The 18,693-nt window shown below is 46.4% G+C and overlaps 1 protein-coding gene across 2 annotated transcripts in view; it reads right to left on the reverse strand.

Moving 5' to 3' along the window:
• Nucleotides 1-18,482, reverse strand: part of TRAM2 (translocation associated membrane protein 2) — a 67,912-nt gene extending 49,430 nt beyond the window's left edge. For both annotated transcript variants that reach the window (XM_063097339.1, XM_063097337.1), the window contains exon 1: nucleotides 18,248-18,482. In XM_063097339.1, the coding sequence (XP_062953409.1) occupies nucleotides 18,248-18,367 (120 nt within the window). In that variant the 5' untranslated portion in view covers nucleotides 18,368-18,482. The remainder of the gene's footprint in view (nucleotides 1-18,247) is intronic.
• Between the last annotated feature and the right edge of the window lie 211 nt (nucleotides 18,483-18,693).

The following is an 18,693-nucleotide window of genomic DNA, read 5'->3' on the forward strand; positions in this document are numbered from 1 at the left end:
ACTCTTATTTATTAAAAGAGGGAAAGTGAAAGAGACAGAAAGCTGTTCATGATCCTGTGCCCTCTTCACACATCCTTCCTTATAGGATGGGAAGGTGGCATTTCATTAAGTGAGATCTGTGGGATGTTACTACATACTAGTTGAAAAGAGATGGTCATGCAGGTCCAAGAAATGTTGGACGGTACTTTTTAATAAGTACATATGCCATGCGAGTCTCCAAGAAAGGGGGCACGGCAGGAGGAGCTTCGCACACCTTTCTGACCAGAACATCCCAGCCTCCCACTAACACTGCAGGGATTTCAACAGCCTGGAACCCATATCAGGAAGCAACAGTGTAACAGGCATGATGGATTACTGGGATTACCCTGAGTTCAGATCCTGGTTCCCCAACTTACTAGCTGTGTGATCTCAGGCAAGTGACTTGAGTTCTCTAGGCCTCAGTATTCTTCTCTTTAAAATGGAGCACAGGGTGCCTGCCCGTAGCTCACTTGGGAGAGTGTGGTGCTGATAACACCAAGGCCACGGGTTCGGATCCCTATATAGGGGTGGCTGGTTAGCTAACTTGGGAGAGCGTGGTGCTGACAACACCAAGTCAAGGGTTAAGATCCCCTTACCAGTCATGTTTTATAAATAAATAAATAAAATGGAGCACAGCGCTCAGGCTGTGAAGTCTGACACACAGGCTTTGAGTTCTGGCTCTGGCATTTATAAGCAATGGGAGTCTCTGGTCAGGTTATTTAGGCTTTCTAAACCTCAGTCCACTCACCTATAAAATGGGAGCAATCATAGCATCTACCTCATGGGGTAATGGTGAGATCTGAATGAGAGAATACAGGTAAAGTGCTCGGCACAAAGTAAGCACTCAATACACAGTGCACATTTGTTACCTTCAACTCTATAAACTGTGAGGTGCCACATAAATATGACCCATCCATTAACACCCAAGCCAAGTACCGTTCTTCTTTCATGAAGATTTGCTAAAAGCTCTCTCACCTCTGGGCTTACACAGTTTCTAAGATTACTATGTTTGCCATGAATGTACTGGCATTTAGTCATATGCCAATATGTAATATTATATCCTACATCAATATCTAGTGTTACAGATATAACTGTTATCTCAAGTTCCTTTTTTCCCAAAATAGAACTGTGGGAAGTTAAATGAATTTAAAATCTATATACACCTACTGTGAGAAATTTTTAAAAAGAGCAACATATAAAGTTGAAAGCTAAAGTCTTCTATAACCTACCTCCTAGAGATATAGTCAATGTTGACAGTCTGCCATGATCATGCCAGGTTTTGCCTGTGCATATATAAACATAAGGTTTTTATTAAAATGGGCTCATCTTACACATAATGATCTGTAACTTATTTTTTTCTGACATCAGTCCATGTCAATACATGACCTCATCCTCTAGTATTCCATGGTATGGCTATACCATAATTTCCCTAATTGGTTCAGTATAGATGGATATGTAGCTGTTTCAAATGAATCTGACATTAGGACATGAACTGTATATCCGTGTGTTTTGGCATCTCCATAGAGTTAGCACAGTGCATATGATAAGCATTCACTAAACTCTGCCATATGAACTCTGACAACATTTGCCTCTGAGCCACAATTATTGGCCTACAGTCTATCAAATATACCTCTTGATAAGCAGCACTGCTGTGTGAAGCCAGAGTAATGAGCAATATTGGTAACATTCGCCCTGATATGTAACTCTCAGATCAAAAAGATAAACTGATCAATATAGTTCCAATGCCAGCTCCTTGCCTGAATTAAAATTATTTAATAATCCAGCAATTCCACTCCTAGGTATATACCCAAAAGAACTGAAAACATGATATCTATACAAAAATTTGTACATGAATGTTCACAGCAGCATTACTCATAATTGCCAAAAGGTGAAAACAACCCAAATGTCCATCAGCTGATGAATGGATAAGCAAACATGGTATCTTCATGCAATGGAATATAATTCAGTCATAAAGAGGAATGAAGTACTGATTCATGCTACAACATGGGTGGATGAACCTTGAAAACATTATGCTAAGCGAAAGGAGCCAGTCACAAAAGGCCGCATATTGTATGATTCCATTTACATAAGTGTCCGGAATAGGCAAATCCAGAGAAAGTAGATTAGTGGTTGCCAGGGTGGGGAGAAGTGATGGGAAATGAATGCTACCAAGTTTCTTTGGGGATGATGGAAATGTTCAGAAATTAGATAATGATGATTTTGCAAAACATGGTGAATATACTAAAAACCGCTTTAAAATGGCAAATATTATAATATATAAATTATATCTCAATTAAAAATGCAGAAAAGTTCTCTGTAAAGGTGTTATCAATTGGTAAGTCTACTTTACCACTTATTTACTGAAAAGATATCTCATGAGAACCAGCAGAATGCCAAGTGCTACACTGAATACTAGATATCCTATGGTAAATAAGCCCTCCTGCCCTCAAGGAGCTCACAGCCAAGCTGACAGAGGTGGGGGCCCTCAGAACTATGACACGGGAAGCACAGGGGGCTCAGCAAGCTGAGGCAGGAGTGAATGCACCGTCCAGGGGTAAAAGAGGGCTTTCTAGAAAACAAGCGCTGTGGTCTGAGGAACTACGAAAAGTTGGCCGCACGAAAAGAGGGAAAGTGTCCTGAGGGAAGAACCAGTATGAATGGCATGAGACAAGAGAAACATCATGGAGAGGCTGAAAGATAATCAACAGGAAAGAGCCCCATTATCCAAACGTGCCAAACAGTGTAATTTTAAGACTCCAGCAAGTATTTGATTCCTGTTACATACCACACACTGTGCCAGATGCTGAGAATACAACAGTAGAAAAGATCACTGCAGGCACTGGTAGAGCTTTTAGTACATAACTGTACATTTTCATGGATACATAGTAAATAGCCTATGGCTAACTGATTCATTGATTTGAACACTGCATTTTAAAGGATAATGACAATTTGTCGATATCTATCAAAAATACAAACGCAATTACACTTTGACCCAATCATCCCACTTCTGGGAAAATATCCTACAAGATATGCCTGTATAGTTACAAAATGACATATGTACCTAGATAATCACTGCAGCATTGTTTATAAGAACAAAAGACAGGAAATAACCCAAGTGTCCATCACAAGGGAACTGATTAAATGTATTACGGTGAACCTGCACAATGGAAGACTATGCAACCTTATACATTGAATGAGGAAATTTTCTGTGCACTGACATGGAAAGATCTCCCAGATGTTTTGTTAATTGAAAAGGCAAAGTGCAAAACAGTGTAGATAATATGCTTCATTTTGTGTAAGAAAGGGGACAGACATGTATATGTATATGTATAGATATAGATATCTTACATATTTATAGCTGCTTGTATTTGCATAAATAAACCTGACAAGACAGACACACAAAAATGAATAAAAGTGGTTACGTGGGAGCAAAGGAGGAGGAGCTGGATGAGAACATATGAGTGGAAAGGGACATTTCTCCACGTATTCCTTTTTATACGTTTTTTATTTCTCAGCCATGGGAATTCATCATCAAATAATACCTATTCCCCCCCAAATTTTTTTTAACTTTAAAAGGCTAAGATTGTAGGTTCTCTATCTGTATGCACATGCTAAAGCAGCCAGCACTCCTAATGCACTTGCAAGCATCTCTTACTGGTTACCTGAGAACCCAGAAGAGATGGTGTGGATAGAAAAGTTTCAAAAGGGCACCAGCAGTAGAAAGGCAATTCAAGACACACACTATTCTGTATGTACACAGGATCACCCCTGATAATTCACACCAAATACACATTAGGTACAGAGGTGCTAGGGATGCTGAGAAAATGTGAAACAACTCCTTCCTTCCTCAGAGCAAGTATAAGAGGCCATGGCTGGCCCTACTACCCATGAGCTTCCTAGTACAAGTCTGATCAAGTCACTCCCATCCTCAGAAATCTTCAGTGGCTCCCTATTACCTAAGCTGAGGACCAAATCCAAACTTCTGAACAAAGACCTCCATGGCCTTAATGAACTCTGCCTGCCAGTCCAGGTTCATCTTCTGCCGCTTCCTCCCTTACCAACCCCCCCCCAACTTAGGCAATATAGAGCCCCTCACCACACCCCCCATGCCCTGTCTCTGCCTGGAACAGCCTATCCCCAGCACATCTTCATGGCCAAAGCCCCTCTGACCTCAAGGCCCAGCCCAAACTTCTCCTTTTCAAACTAAACTGTCCCTAACCCTCCTAGGGGCGTTAATGCTCCCCTCCCTGATGTGCACACTGTGCCTTGTACACACAAGAGCAGCGATAACATGCCTGCCTCCCTGAGGACTCTCGGCTCTGTGGCAACAGAACCTTCGCCTTTCTATCTTTGCATCCCTAGCCCCAAGAACAGTGCTTGGCAGACAGCAAATGCTCAGCCCAGGTCTGGCTGATTGAATAAACAAGAAAAATACCAAGGAGGGCAGAAAGGAGGAATTAGCTCTACTAGGGAAGATGGGCCAGGAAAGTGTCCAGAGCAGGGGCTGCTTCTGCATACCTGTGGTAGGCATTCGAGGAGAAATGGGAGTTAGCAGAACGAAAAGGGAAACAGGAAGACTTGGGGGAGAAGGTGCATGAAAAAAAGCAGAGAAGCATGAGGAGGAGAGCATATCAGGAAGTGCAGGTAGACAGCCCTGTGATGAGGGGCAGGGGGAGGCCTGCAGGAGGCACAAGAACTCCAGGCAAAAGACTGGAAGCCAAGCTCGCACCCAGCCTCAGGTGGGTGCCCGGCAGGTGTTCAGAAGGGAGTCCCATGCTCAGCTCTGAGTCTGAGGATAATCCAGTCCAGCTGTGTGAAGGAGGCACCAGAGGAGCCGAGAGGCTGGGGCCACATTCGGGCCCACAGCAGCTGAGAGATGAGGGATGCCAGGCCTCTGAGCTAAGGCCAAAGAGCATGAAGCATGAGAGGAGACTTGGGAGCAATTCAGGAGGTAAAACCCATGGACTCAGTGAACAGACAATGGCTGTGGGTTTCTGTTCCCGTATATCCACTCGTTTCATTTCCCACTTCTGGAGACTTTGTCAACTACAGCCATGCACGAAGATCAGGTGGGGCAGCTAATAAAATTGTGGGTATCACCAAAAGGACTTGGTAAGAAGGCTTCCCAGATTTAACCATGGTGCTGGAAATCGGACAAGGGCAAAATCTTACTGCATCTGTTTCTAAGGGTCTGGCAAAAGTTTAGAAATAGATGGCACATGGGCCGGCCGTGGCTCACTCGGGAGAGTGCGGTGCTGATAACACAAAGAGTGCGGTGCTGATAACACCAAGGCCCCGGGTTCGGATCCCATATACGGATGGCCGGTTCGCTCACTGGGTGAGCGTGGTGCTGACCACACCAAGTCAAGGGTTAAGATCCCCTTACCGGTCATCTTTTAAAAAAAAAAAAAAAAAAAAAGAAATAGATGGCACATGACGGATCAGCTAGTTCTCCTACTGTCAAACACACTTCAAAAAATGATTCACTGACAGCCCCACCTGTTACTCCCAGGTGCAAAATACAGGTAAACTCCCGCATACAGTGAGTACTCAATAACTTTTTTGAATGAATGCTACCTACAGGCCACGCCTACACTCCTCTGTCCACCAAACACACCATGTCCTCCCCACCCCCAACATTCCCTAGAAAAGCCTCCACAAAGCAAGTTCCCACTCACTCTACGCCCACTGAACACTGGAACTAAACCAGCTTCCTTAGGTTTTCCATGGCACTTGTATGCAAAACTCTTCATGGCTTATTTAGCTAAAAATAAAAAAATCAAAAAACGTGGAGGGAAAAGATGTTCTACCTTGCTGAGGCCCTACCTTTTAAAAAATTAGAAATCACATTAGATACAAGCAAATACCTTTTTAATAAGTCCAAAGGACATAAAGTCATGTAAAGGCAACATAAGACAGTAAAACAGGACGATATTCATGTTCAAGGACAGCACTAGCATCAATGCACGCGTAGGGGTGATGATAAAGTCTAGGGAAAAGCTATTTCTCTCTCCCAGCTTCAGCTGTCCTTGCCCATCCCACATAGCTGGCTTCCTGCCTGCCTGTGTCACACAGAAGGTATGGGAAGAAGAGCTGGGAGAGACCCTACGGTGTCTAAAGTCTCTGAATCAACACCAGACAGAGTTCAGTTTGTGTGGGTCCCTCCTGCTTCTTGCGGGTTACTTCCTGACAGGGGCTCCACATTGAAATATCCCTGGGTGGAAGTTTTCACATGGACCAGTGCCACAGTCTCTTGACCAGATGCCCTGTCTCTAATCTGACCCTTTAAGCCCCTCTCCGTGAAGTCTCCAGAAAAATCTCATCACATCCCTAAACTCATCCTCCCTAAACTTATCCTCTCTAAAACTCTTCAAAGGCTCCCCATTACCTCCAGGATAAAGTCTGAACTCTGTGGCATGGCCTTCAAGGCCCTCCGTGATCTGGCCTCACTTCACCACTTGTCCCTCCCTCCCACCCTATGCCCCACCTCCACAGCATCCTATGATACAGCATCAGCCCCACCCTCTCTTCATCGCTCTGCCTCGCGCCCTCTCACATCTTCTGTCCCTGGCCTTACTTAGCATCCACCTACCCCTATTCTGAGCTATGAGCCCCTCCTCTATGTTCCCCAAGCACCCCCTCTAGTAGAGCACTGCATACTGAACACCACTGTGTGCTAGCCACAGAAGACCAATATGGCAGCCCAACTGTAGCTCCCACCATCAAGTCACTGCACTTATCCTCTTCCGTCTATCACCCTTATAGACAGAGGGTAAGTTCCTTGTGATTAGGCAATGTATCCTTTTCCTCTGTGTTCCCAGCATCTAGAACGATGGCTTATACAAAAGCAATGTTTAATCAACATCTGCAGAATGAGGGGGCAGGAGGTTAGAACTAGCTCAGTCCTGACTCACATCCCTTGGGCCATGTGAACAACGACTGACCAGACCAGTGAGACTAAGATGCCAGCAACATTGGTCAGGTTACTCTTGGCTACACTGTAGCTACAGGCTAAACGTGTGGTAAGTGGTCAGTGACAATCTGGCAGGGCCAAAACTGTCAGGCCTGGAGTTATATAGACCCAAGAAAGTCAGAGAAGAGTGGCCAAAAAGCATCACACTCTCTTCTTTCTGAAGGCCCCAAAATGAACACCATAGAGCAAGCTGTGTCGACAAATATGTTAGCTGGCTTCCATTTCAGGTTTCAGTGTCTTGCAGAGTAGGTGTATTTGCTGAATGACTGAAAACAACAACAACAATCAAATGGCTGGGTGGCTGAATAGTGTTGAATGAGGATATTTCCCAGGCTGCGTGATAAGAATGCCAAAAATGTTTCTTTCACATTTTATGGGTAATAAAGTGTACTATACAGCAGATCGACTTTGCTTTTTATTTCAGGACTATAAAACTGTGGCTCCTCAGAAATTTCTGGGGAGGAATCATTCTGAATAAATTTTCCATATTACCATGGATTTAGATTTGAAGATTTAACATTAATCATCATTGATAGATATCTTTCTGAAAATCTATATGAGTATACTGGATACCCTTTACTTTTTCATGGAACTACAGGATAATCATTATGATCAAGTATTATACTGTACTATTCTATCATAATAACCTCAAAGTCTACTGAAGCTGTTTGCTCATATACTAAATAATACCAGGTATTCATGGTGTTTCTTTTTTTTAAATTTCTTATGACCTCTAACTATTTAATAACAGATAACTCTCACAGTTGCTAGCTACCCCGTCTACCTACCCCAGCCACCTCTCCCATTTTCTTTCTTCTCCTATGAGTCTGGGAAACAGATAACCAAGCTTTATATAACTGTATGTAAAGTAAGTGTAGGTGGGCTTCAAACAAGGGCCTGAAGCACTAGCCTGGGTGTAGAGTACATGGCATCAGGGAACAGGTTTAGGGCCATCATCAGCTATTCCAACCTGCATCCTGTTTCTGGGCTATGTAACAAAAGAATGAGGCAGCCACAAAGAGAGGTTCCACACAGTAGAGGTATCACTCCAACACTTTCTGAATGTAACAATAACAATAAGTACCATGTATTGGGCTATTATTCTGTACCAAGCCCTCTCCTAAGTGCTGTTTTTGCATTAATGTTTCCAATCCTCCCAACAACTCTATGAAATTTTATTATCCCCGTTTTACTGATGAGAAAACTGAGGCACAGAGAGGTTAAATAATTCAGCTGGATGGCACTGCTAGGATCCTAATGCAAAACAGAATTCAACCTCAGACGGTCTGACTCTATGGCCATTACCTTAACCACTGTGATCCTGGCCTCTAATGGTTTCCTAACAGAACTACACCATAGGATCCCTTAGTATTTGTTACTACAAAAACAAAATCAAAAAACAAACCCATAAAGCAATGTATAGACCAGCACTGTCCAGTAGAAATTTCTGTGATAATCAAAATGTTCTATATCCATGCTACTGAGCACTTGAAAAGTGGCTAGTGTAACTGAGAAACTAAATTTTTAATTTCATTTTATTTTCATGAATTTACATTGAAATAGCTAAATGTGGCCAGTGGCTACCATATTGGACAGCACAGGTGTGCGCTACTTGTGGTGAGCAAAAATTTTGATATTTCAAGTATTAACTATAATGGATAAATCCTACTTAAAAGTAGGCCTCTGAAGTACGTAATCACGTGCTGATGTATCTCCACACAACATCTTCTCTGCTCCTGTATTGTTGTTAATTCACTCCCCATCATTGTAAGGAAGAAAGCATGCCACTTTTGGTCAGAGGAAATGAAAAGGCCAAGGAGATGAAGTGGGACTTGTAGACACAATAGTATTAATTGGCTGAGTAAAGCCTTTAGGGCACTCTTTCAGGTGTGGGGTTGGAGAGATGGCAGATCATAGGTCAGGTTCAGAGACTAGGTTCACCCTATTGATCTGAAAGCAAACAAGCCACGGATGTGTATGTGGGATGAGCATATTATCCATATGAAAATTCTCTCTCAAGCCTAGGGTCCCAGACTGCCTTCAGAGGACTGGTGTAATAAAAACCAACAAAACCTCACTTGACAGAGCAGAGAGCATAAGCCACTCTGCCCAGGTCAGGGACCACCTCTTGCTCTTCCCAAGTCCCCTGGTCAGCTGTGGAGAGGCCACAAGGCCTCTGGCATCAAAGTCACAAAGCCAAGTCCATTCCTCCCCCAGCCCAGCCCAGCCAACAATTCCTGTCTATTATATGGATTCTCTACCTCCCCACCACGGGCTCAGTTAAGTTGTATTACATGTCAAATCCAAATTTAAGCTAGAACCTGATTTCTCAAATAAGAAATGAAACCAAGACTAGAAGTTGAGCCCACTAACCTAATGGAGGCACAACTTTTCTCTAGTTTCTACTCCTAAATCTGTGTAGTTGGGAGAAGGTGCCTCCCTCTCTCTCCTCCCTGTTTCTGACGGTAACGCAGGTCTTCTACACACTTCCCAGCCCATGTTGTTTTACATGCCCATGTTAAGAAGGCATGACTGAACCACAGGGCAGTCAACTCTCCCACAAAGCACGGGCCACCCAGCTATTGGACAGAAGAATCCAGGCCCCAGTCCTCTTCCCTTCCATCACATGCCCCACTGCGGCAGGCCTGCCACGCCAGGGCACCGCCACACCTCATGCCCCGAGGACTCTGGAAGAAGAGTACATGTTCAAGCTTTCAAGGTCACACAAGAGACCAAGCTGCTATTTTTTAAAAAATCAACTATCACCCATTCCTTTCTACTTCAACATCCCTCTTCCAGACATAGTCACAAAATCCATACAAACAAGTTATTCCTTGCCCAGTGAGGCCAAAAGTTGGTCGAGTACAAAGTCAGACTACAAACTAAAAACACACTCTAAACTCCAGAAGCACTGGGCCCAAAAACTTCAATTCTGCTCCAAGTTCTGAGGAATTCTTCTAAGCCGGAAACCAGGCATTGTGAAGCAGGCCTTGCGATTTCCTGCAGGACTCCAGGAATTGCTGAAGGGAAGGTTTGTTTATCCTAGGATTGCCCCAGACTGCTCTTAACCTTCAGGAAAAGGAGCTGATGATACGTCCCTAGCACTTCTAACCCTAACCCATGTTCTCACTGAATCTTGAAGCTATCTTTTCGCAGATTCCAGCACTGCCCCAGGCATACTGACCGGGCCATCAACACTTGTTGACTAACTAGCATGGTCCTGGCCATTCCTCAAAGCAAAGGGTGGAGGTCAAAAGAGGAAGCAGGGACATAACTATATAAATTCCATCTCTCCCCTTTGTCCTGAGGCAGGTATAACCTTCTCCCTCCCCAGTACCCACAGAAGTCTTCATAATGCTGGTGGGTCACACAACAGCCTCTTTTAAAAATTCTGTTTAAAAAAAAAAAATTAAATACTCCCCCAAGGGAGTATTTACACCTTTATAATAGAGATGAAGGAACACACTCATTAAACTAGCAATACTCTGTCCTTGCAAAATTCAGAAGCTTTATTAAGAGGTCTTCTTCCTATTTCAAAGGCAGGGTAACTGAGGCTCAGACGATTATGTTCTTCCCACCCCTGGTATGATCATCACCTCCACCAACCCAAAAGGAACATTACAGATCATGCTGGGGTTTGCTGTTCAGAGTCTTAAGAAACCATATGAGAGTTCTCCTAGCCCCAGCCATGGTTTCAATCAATAAAAGCCTCTCAGTACTAGAAATTGCATTTGTATGTGCATGCACGTGCGCGCGCGCGCGCACACACACACACGCCTGTTATGGACTGAATGTTTGTGTCCCCCTCTCCACAAATTCCTATGTTAAAATCCTAACCCCTAATGTGATGATATTAGAAGGTGGGGCCTTTGGGAAGTGATCATAGGGGTAAGGCCCTCATGAATGGGATTAGTGCCCTGATAAAACAGACCCCAGAGATATGTCTCTCTCTCCTTTCTGCCGTGTGAAGAAGAAACGGCAATTTATGAGCCAGGAAGTAGACCCTAACCAGACACCGAATCTGACAGCACCTTGATCTTGGAATCGTCCAGCCTTCAGAACTGTGAGAATAAGCGCTGGTTGTTTAAGCTACCAAATCTACAGTATTTTTGTTATAGCAGCATGCACATACTGCCGTTAAGCAGTAACGTCCGTATCAGAGTACCAGCTGTGCCTCACAGGATATCTTGGAGCGACCACCACTCTTCTCTTCTGAATACTGACAACCTTACACCTATGGTGTTAGATCTTAATTTAATAAACCACCCCTTCCACCAATAGAAATGGCTTGAGGTTGAGGCCCAACAATCTGGGATTGCACCTGCAACTCACATCAAGTTCTAGACCTGACTCCTATCCACAGTGTATCAGCTTTAAGCTACACATTATACCTCTGTGAGGACAGGGACCCCACCTTATTCATCTTGCATTCTCAGAACTCAACACAGGCACACAGCAGGTACTCAGGCACTCAATAAACAGCTGCCAAATAAATGAACATAGCACTCTTAAGAAAGATTTATCAATTTCAAGACTTCTACACATACATTGGCATTCAAAGTAGAGTCTAGAATTCCAGGGGGCAGAAGTATAGAAGACGCACCAGAGATGAGTCAGAAGACATGGGTTCAAACCCCAGTTTTGCCAAAAATTCACTCTACTGTCCTGGGTACATCTCCCAACCTCTAGGGGCCTTATTTTCCTCTTCTGTAAACACAGCAGACAACTTCTTAGGTTTCCCTCTAAAGTCTTTTTTTTTGGCGGCTGGCCAGTATGGGGATCCAAACCCTTGACCCTGATGTTACAACACTGCACTCTAACCAACTGAGCTAACCAGCCAGCCCCTCCCTTTAAGGTCTTAAACTTTTAAAATACAAAGAAAATATGTGCCCTTGAGCTATGGCCACTAAATTAACTTGATAAAGACAGTGAAAATATAATAGCCAGGCACTTTTTCTTACACAGAAGGTAGGTAAGTAGCAGGCAATAACTTTAACAGTAGGTAAAGCATCTGCCCATTTGCCTATGTTCACATGTCATGTCACACATATTCAGGTCATTCTCTGTAGTCTCTTTCGGTGAGATGCAAATTTCAATGACTGTTCTAGGCAGAAAAGCCTCCAAGTGGAACAACAACCCATAGACATTATTTCCAGGTAATAAACAGATTCCACTCAGACAAAAATAAAGCAGCCTGTGGGTACATTCTATGGACGCCCCATTGGTGGAAGCATCAGGGCTGAGCTCTAAATGTGAGCCAGACATTGCTGAATTCTTATTTTGGCTCCAACTCTAACTCAGAGTGCATGGTCCTTGGCCAAGTCTTTCCTCTAGAAGCCCAGCTCTGGATGGGTATGACAACCCCCATAAACCATCCCGATTACAGGGTGAGGCTAGTAAAGCATTTCACGGATGTGAAGTGCTGCCAACCCCTCCAGACAAATGAGGGAACTCATCAAGAGGCAACGTGGCTTAGGTGGAAAGCCACAGAGCAGCCCCTCTCCTAACCGTGGGCTCCCACAAACTCACCAGAGGGCTCCAGGGGCCTCAGAGCCCCTCACTCACAATCCAACTTCCTTTCCTCTACTGAAAAGCAAGGAAAGCCGTGTGAACCTACACTGTCTAGAAGCGTCACTTGCAAAGCTCTTTAAACCACACAGTTAACTGAAAACGTTAACCAGCTATGACTAAGTAAGGTTTGGTCCTCCTCTACTGTGGGACATTTGAGACAGTGGAGATAAATCAAGGCAAAGTAATAGAATGTGTAAAAGATAAGGTCTGCTCATGAAACAAGAAGGGCTGTTCAGGAACTGTGTTAGTAGTTTTACTGTTTTCTTTTCCTTTTTTTTTTCCCCTCCCCTTTCTTTAACCATTAGGTACCAATGGATACCAGATACAGAGAGCTGGATAAAAAAGGTTAAGAGATACTATCAGTAAAGTTTCCCACCGAAGCCTACTAATAGCACTCTCACTGATTAGAAAGCACTTCTGTAGTTTGGGAACTCTAATCCGCTCTTATCAACCCTCTGGCTTTGTCATTTATCAGGGTGGGAATGAGAGGTACACTGGCTATGCCACACAGTGATTTCTGGGGCCCCTGCCACAGCAAAGCAGATCAAAAAGGAGCTCATGCCTGCCAGAGTGAAGCTTTCACCATAGCAACACATGTTATTCTACAAACAGTCAGTACTAAGGCTCTGTTGTGACCGGTCCGGACAGTGCCCCCAAGAAATGAGTGACTGAGGATTCAGACAACAGAACAAGCAAGAGAAAAGTGACACCTATTTAACTTGCAGGGCAGTCTCCTCCTAGCTTTTACTTCTCCACAAAGTGGACAGTGGTAGCCCTAAGACCCTCCAGTACCCATGGTCCATGCTCTAATAAGATGGATGTTGAAGAGAAAACAGATGTTCTCTGTGGAGCACCATACCACAGGGCTCCCGAGGGAAAAGAGGGACTGAGGGTAGAGCTATCAGCCTGTCTAAAGAATAGATAACTAGCACTGCAGAACTAGTGGGGGAAAGATCTCCATCTCCAAACGTGTCATCTCTAAAATGAGATATAGCCAGGGTGCCCACTGAGCTGGGTGAGGGTAGAAGGTGGACTCAAAGACTCAACAATTAAGCCAATAAGAACAGTCATCAGCGTGGCTGTTCAGACCATCGATTACCCATGTACTAGGCACAGTGCTGGGTATAAATATTAGTCTTCACCCTGCAGTTTGGGTTAAAAACTCACTAACTGATCAATGCCACCTTTCTGGATATCACGTTTTGCCAAGGGAAGAAATAGGAATAACCAGTGTGCCCCTACATCCCATAGGATAGGGATACACTGGAGGCTTGACTGGAGAAAATCTAGCCCCAAATTTCTGCTCTGTTGCTTAAGTCACTAAACCATGCATGTAGAAATCCAACCACAGAACAAGGGCACCCAAGAGAATAAGTGACCTCTCTGTTTCCTCTAATTTCTCTAGAACACCATTCACTGAAGTACTGCGTCAGAGCCTAAGAGTCAGATGCATAAAAGTCAGGAACCATAAAAGCTGGCAAAGGAACTTCTTCAAAAGTGCATTAGAAGTTACTTAACACGGCTGGCTGGTTGGCTCAGTTGGTTACAGCACGGGATTATAACACCAAGGTCAAAGGGTTCAGATCCCGTTACCAGCCAGCCACCAAAAAAAAAGTAGTTACTCAAAAAAAGATGACATATCCACAGACATATGTCTGTGCCATTTACATACCTCTTTTTATTAATACAATAAACAGAATTGTTTTACAATGCTAATATTAAGAGACACAACCAGCAGCCTCATTTCAGGTCATGATGCCTACAGGTGTGTCTGGGAGGATTTGAACTGCTACAGAAGAACCCACCTACTAACAGGCTGTGACACAACGGGCTCCTGCTGTGTATGCTGCAAACATTTCCTCCTGACAAGCCAATCATGGGGGCAGGCACAGGGAAGAAAATAGATCTGCCACATCTCCCTCCAAAACAACTAAAAAGCAAAAACCAGCCACTACCCTAAAATTCCTCTGGGTCCTAAACCCTTAAGTCATCACAGACCAAAAAGAAACCAAACCTACAAATGACAGGCCCAGAATTTTAGCAACATTTCTTTACAGCTGCAGAGCCTGCAAACAAGCTTAAAAAAAAAGTTTCTGTCTCGAAATGACATTTTGAAGGTAGTATATAAATTGCTTCCACTCTTCCATGTGCCCCCTTCTTCTCATTCTCCATTCGCTAATGAAAGAGTTTTCCTCTTCCCTGCCTGTTTCGGTTTGAAACGTGGCACAGAATGGGACACTGGAAGGCGAAGGGAAAGGGGAGGGGGAAGGTTACTTTCAAATCTGACACACACCCCAACTGGTCTACACCCTGAAGACAGTCAGGCCACACTCCACCTTAGAAAGGACTGAAGGACCAAACTGTCCAGTAGAAAACTCCCCCTTAAGCCACCTCTCCCGAAAGCGGAGTTAAGAAAGCTGGAAAGGAAGGAGGGGGAAAAATAAAGTTCCACATTCCTGACATTTTTTGAGCCAAGTGCTGTGGCTCCACAGAACAGCTCCTCTATTCCAAACAGCCTGTAGGACGGGGAGAAAACCTGGGATCAGGGGGAGGAAGCTGGCCCCTGCCTTGGAAATAGGATGACCCAAAACTAAACCAAAAGGAGGGGAGAGACAGCCTTCCGTGTGTGTCCCCAAAAGGAAGTGATCCCAAAGGAATGAATCTGGAGTCACCATCTCTCTGGGTACTGAAAACTGAGATTTTGGAGTCCCTGAGAGAGAAACAAAAGCCCCCTGAATGCTGAAGAGGCAACCAGTGAGTTGGGGAAGGACCAAGGCAGGAATGACGTGGAGACGCAAGGGCTGTGGCTGCCTGGGGCAAGCGGGGCCCAGCGCACTGGCAGAGGCAGGGCAGGGGACTGGGGGGGGGCGGCGCAGGAGAGCTGCTCTTTGTGGGAAGAATTAATTGAGTTTTCCCAGCTCAGCTTCTGAATAAAGGAATCTCAGCCTGGTCCAAGTCAGAAACCCAAGAGCCTGATGTCCTCTCTCCCCTTCACCGAGGTTCCCCTTGCACCTCCTTCTGTTCTCACTTCCGGGAAAGTGCTGAAGTCCTGGACTGCACCCCCTCCCCACCATATGCATCCCATACCCGTGGATACACACCACACACCTCCAGGGAAGAGCCCCAGAAAACCCTAACTAGACCTGTGCTGGGTTATGACACAACCCCTGCACCCTCGTTTTACTGCAAGTGTGATGATGCCTACATTTGTTTCTCTGAGGGCCCTAGAAGTATCCAGGATGTTTCTGCTCTCATTTGGTAGGTGCAGCGGAGTTCCAAGGGCCCCTCAAAAATAACTACCTCTGTGGAAAGTCAGTCAGGGGGTATAGACAGTGAGGACCCACTATGTGCCTAGCACAGAAGAACCCGAGTCCTTCATACTGGAGGTTCAGGGCAAAGCCCTTTTTCTCTCAGACCACAGCAAACAGACAATCGATGATTCCACAAGGCGCCTCTGAGAGGAGACACCTGCCCTGTAATCCCTGAAGGTCTAGGCACTACAGGAGCAGCAGGGGTGGTAGGAAGAGGGGACCTGCAGGCATGTCAACCAGGGCCCTTGCCACACACATCCCCAGTCCAGTCCTAAGGGGGAGGGAGGGTAGTTTGCTTGTTTGTTTTTCTCACCCGGGGCCTTTCTCTTTCATTAGGTACTGGGAGTAAGAGATCCTAACACCCTTCAACTCCCAGAGTGGCAGGTTTAACACACAGGACTTTCCACAAGACTAGAGGCAGGGAGGGAAGGAGGTAGCACTCTCAAAAGCTAGGCAGCACTTTTTGAGCAAAGATAAAGCAGGTAGAGTCACAAACTTTAACAAAAGCCAGAAACAGCAGAGAGAGCCACAGTCTATCAGAAAGATTTGGCCAGCTGCAGAGCATGTGGCTGTGAGGTTTGAAGCCATCACATGTGTCTTTCCAGCCACACTCTCCAAGACTAGGGACATGGCACTGGGTGGCCTCATAGAATGGAGGACAGCAAATAGACACGAGGGTACTGGCTGGGCAAAACAAATTCCCTGTTATTTCCTTAAGCTATTATTATGACAAATAATAACAGGGCTCCAGGAGCAAGAGACTGGTTTCCACGTTGGTGGGATGTTATGACTTTTGTTGCTGACATGATCTCAGGTAAACCTAACAACCACCCTGTGAGGAAGACAGGTTTGACCAACCTCTTTAACAATGGGGAAACTGAGGCTGCAGTCAGTTTCAGTCAAACTAGCAACACAGCAGGGACCAGGACACAGGGACAACCCTGCCTTGACACAGCCCTTTCCAATATACCACAAGAGAGAGCTGTGAGGGTGGGAGGATGGAGAGGGATTGAACTAAAGGAGCACTACCAAAAAGTGAGTTGAGATCCCAATCCTAGCCCCAAGTTTATTTCCTACAGACCCTGAAGCCAGCCAAGGATACATTCACACATCCAACCCGGACTTGGTCACCACAAGAATGTCCCCAGCTTGACAGCAGCCCCACCAACCAAGCAGAGCCTAGTCATCCATAGAGAGGAGACAGAGAACCCAGAGAGAGGGACACAGAAGGAAAAATTAGCCATGCTGGGAATCCTCCATCACCAAGGCAGTTTACAAATGGGTACAGCTTCCTAACCCACCCCTGAGAATGCAGATAAGCAACTCTACCCAAAAGGGAGGACAAGGAGCCCTCTGAAAGGAACCAAAGGAGACCACGGTGAGAGTGAGGGGAGTGTCACTCACATATCTCAGTTCTGAGACAAGATATGCCGCAGCAAACCCATGCCCAGTTTCTTCCAGTTCTTCCCACTTTGGAATATCCCATTTTTTCGCTCTGCAGGAGTAAGGAGTCCTTCCCATCAACCCCCTTGGATTCTGACCCCTTGCTTGCTTACTGAAACTCCCTGTTCTGAGGCCCACACCTGCGCACTGCTGTCGCGGGAGGATCCCATCATCTGCCCTCACCCCTACCTACAGCTATAAGAGAATCATCTTTCCCCTAAAAGTGGAGGGTGTCCCTGTTCCTCTCCTTGCTCCTGTAAAGAGGTGAAGCTCTAGGTCCACCACAGACCGATCTAAAGGGACAGTCCACAAAGTGATAAAGGGTATCATAAAGCTGGCCTTTTAGGCCAGAGCGAAAAAAGAGGGAGCAAGAGGACAGCAGAAGGCCACTACTGGGATGGGGCCAGGGCCACACGTGAACACCCCAGCAAGTTCCAGAGCTGAGATGCAAAACACTCAGAAAATCAGATGGGAGGCAAAAAAGGGCCAGGGTCCCTCCCACTGGAAGAGCCCAGAAGCGCTAGTGGCAACTACTTGGGAGGGGGGTTGTGCAATGACTGCGGGTCTGGGAGTCTCCCGGATGCCAAAAAGGAAACCCCACGCGTCGGACCAGGGTGGCAGCGCTGCGGTTGGGTCGAGGCCAGGCTTGGGTTTCAGGTCTGCAGAGAAAACTGCAGGATACGGTGGGTGCCCTGGGGGGCGACAGAGCATGGCATGGCTGGCACGGCCAGGAGCTGGGGGGTGCTGTCTGTGCTGACCGGGGTACATGCCGGGGGGTACAGTGCACAAAGCCGGGGGTGCAGATAACGTATATGGCAGACAGGCGCCCCAGCTCAGATAAGGACTCCGGGGATCTGCAGGGCTACGCTGGGCGGCGTCCGAGAGGGGGACTGCCCGGCCCCCCAGCACCCCCTTCCCCAGTGTCTCTCACCTCGAACATAAGCCCGATGAGGACGCAGAGCACCAGGCAGAAGCCGATGTCCGCATGGTTATGGATGACGAACTCCTGGCTGAAGAGCGGGTAACTTTTCGTCCTCCTGCGGAAAGCCATAGCAGCGGGCGCGCAGCGGCCGGCGGGGCCCGCACCCTGCGCTCACGAGCCGCAGCGCAAACTTCTCCAGCCCCGGCCCGGTCCGCCCGCCGGCCCGCCGCCCGCTCGCGCTGCCGCCCGCCCGCCCAGCGCGGAACAACTTCTGGGCCCCGCCCCCTTCCTCCGCCCGGAACCGCCCCCGCCGCCCGGAACCGCCCCCGGCCGCAGCCCCCTTCCCACCCGCGGCCCGCACTCGGCGCGCCGGGCTCGCTCCGGCCCCGCCCCTGCGCGCTTAACCCTGTCGCCGCCGGGGACGCGCGGGAGGCGGCGGCCGGCGGTGGAGGGCG

This window comes from Cynocephalus volans, chromosome 5, assembly GCF_027409185.1.
Source record: "Cynocephalus volans isolate mCynVol1 chromosome 5, mCynVol1.pri, whole genome shotgun sequence".
Lineage (NCBI taxonomy): Eukaryota > Metazoa > Chordata > Mammalia > Dermoptera > Cynocephalidae > Cynocephalus > Cynocephalus volans.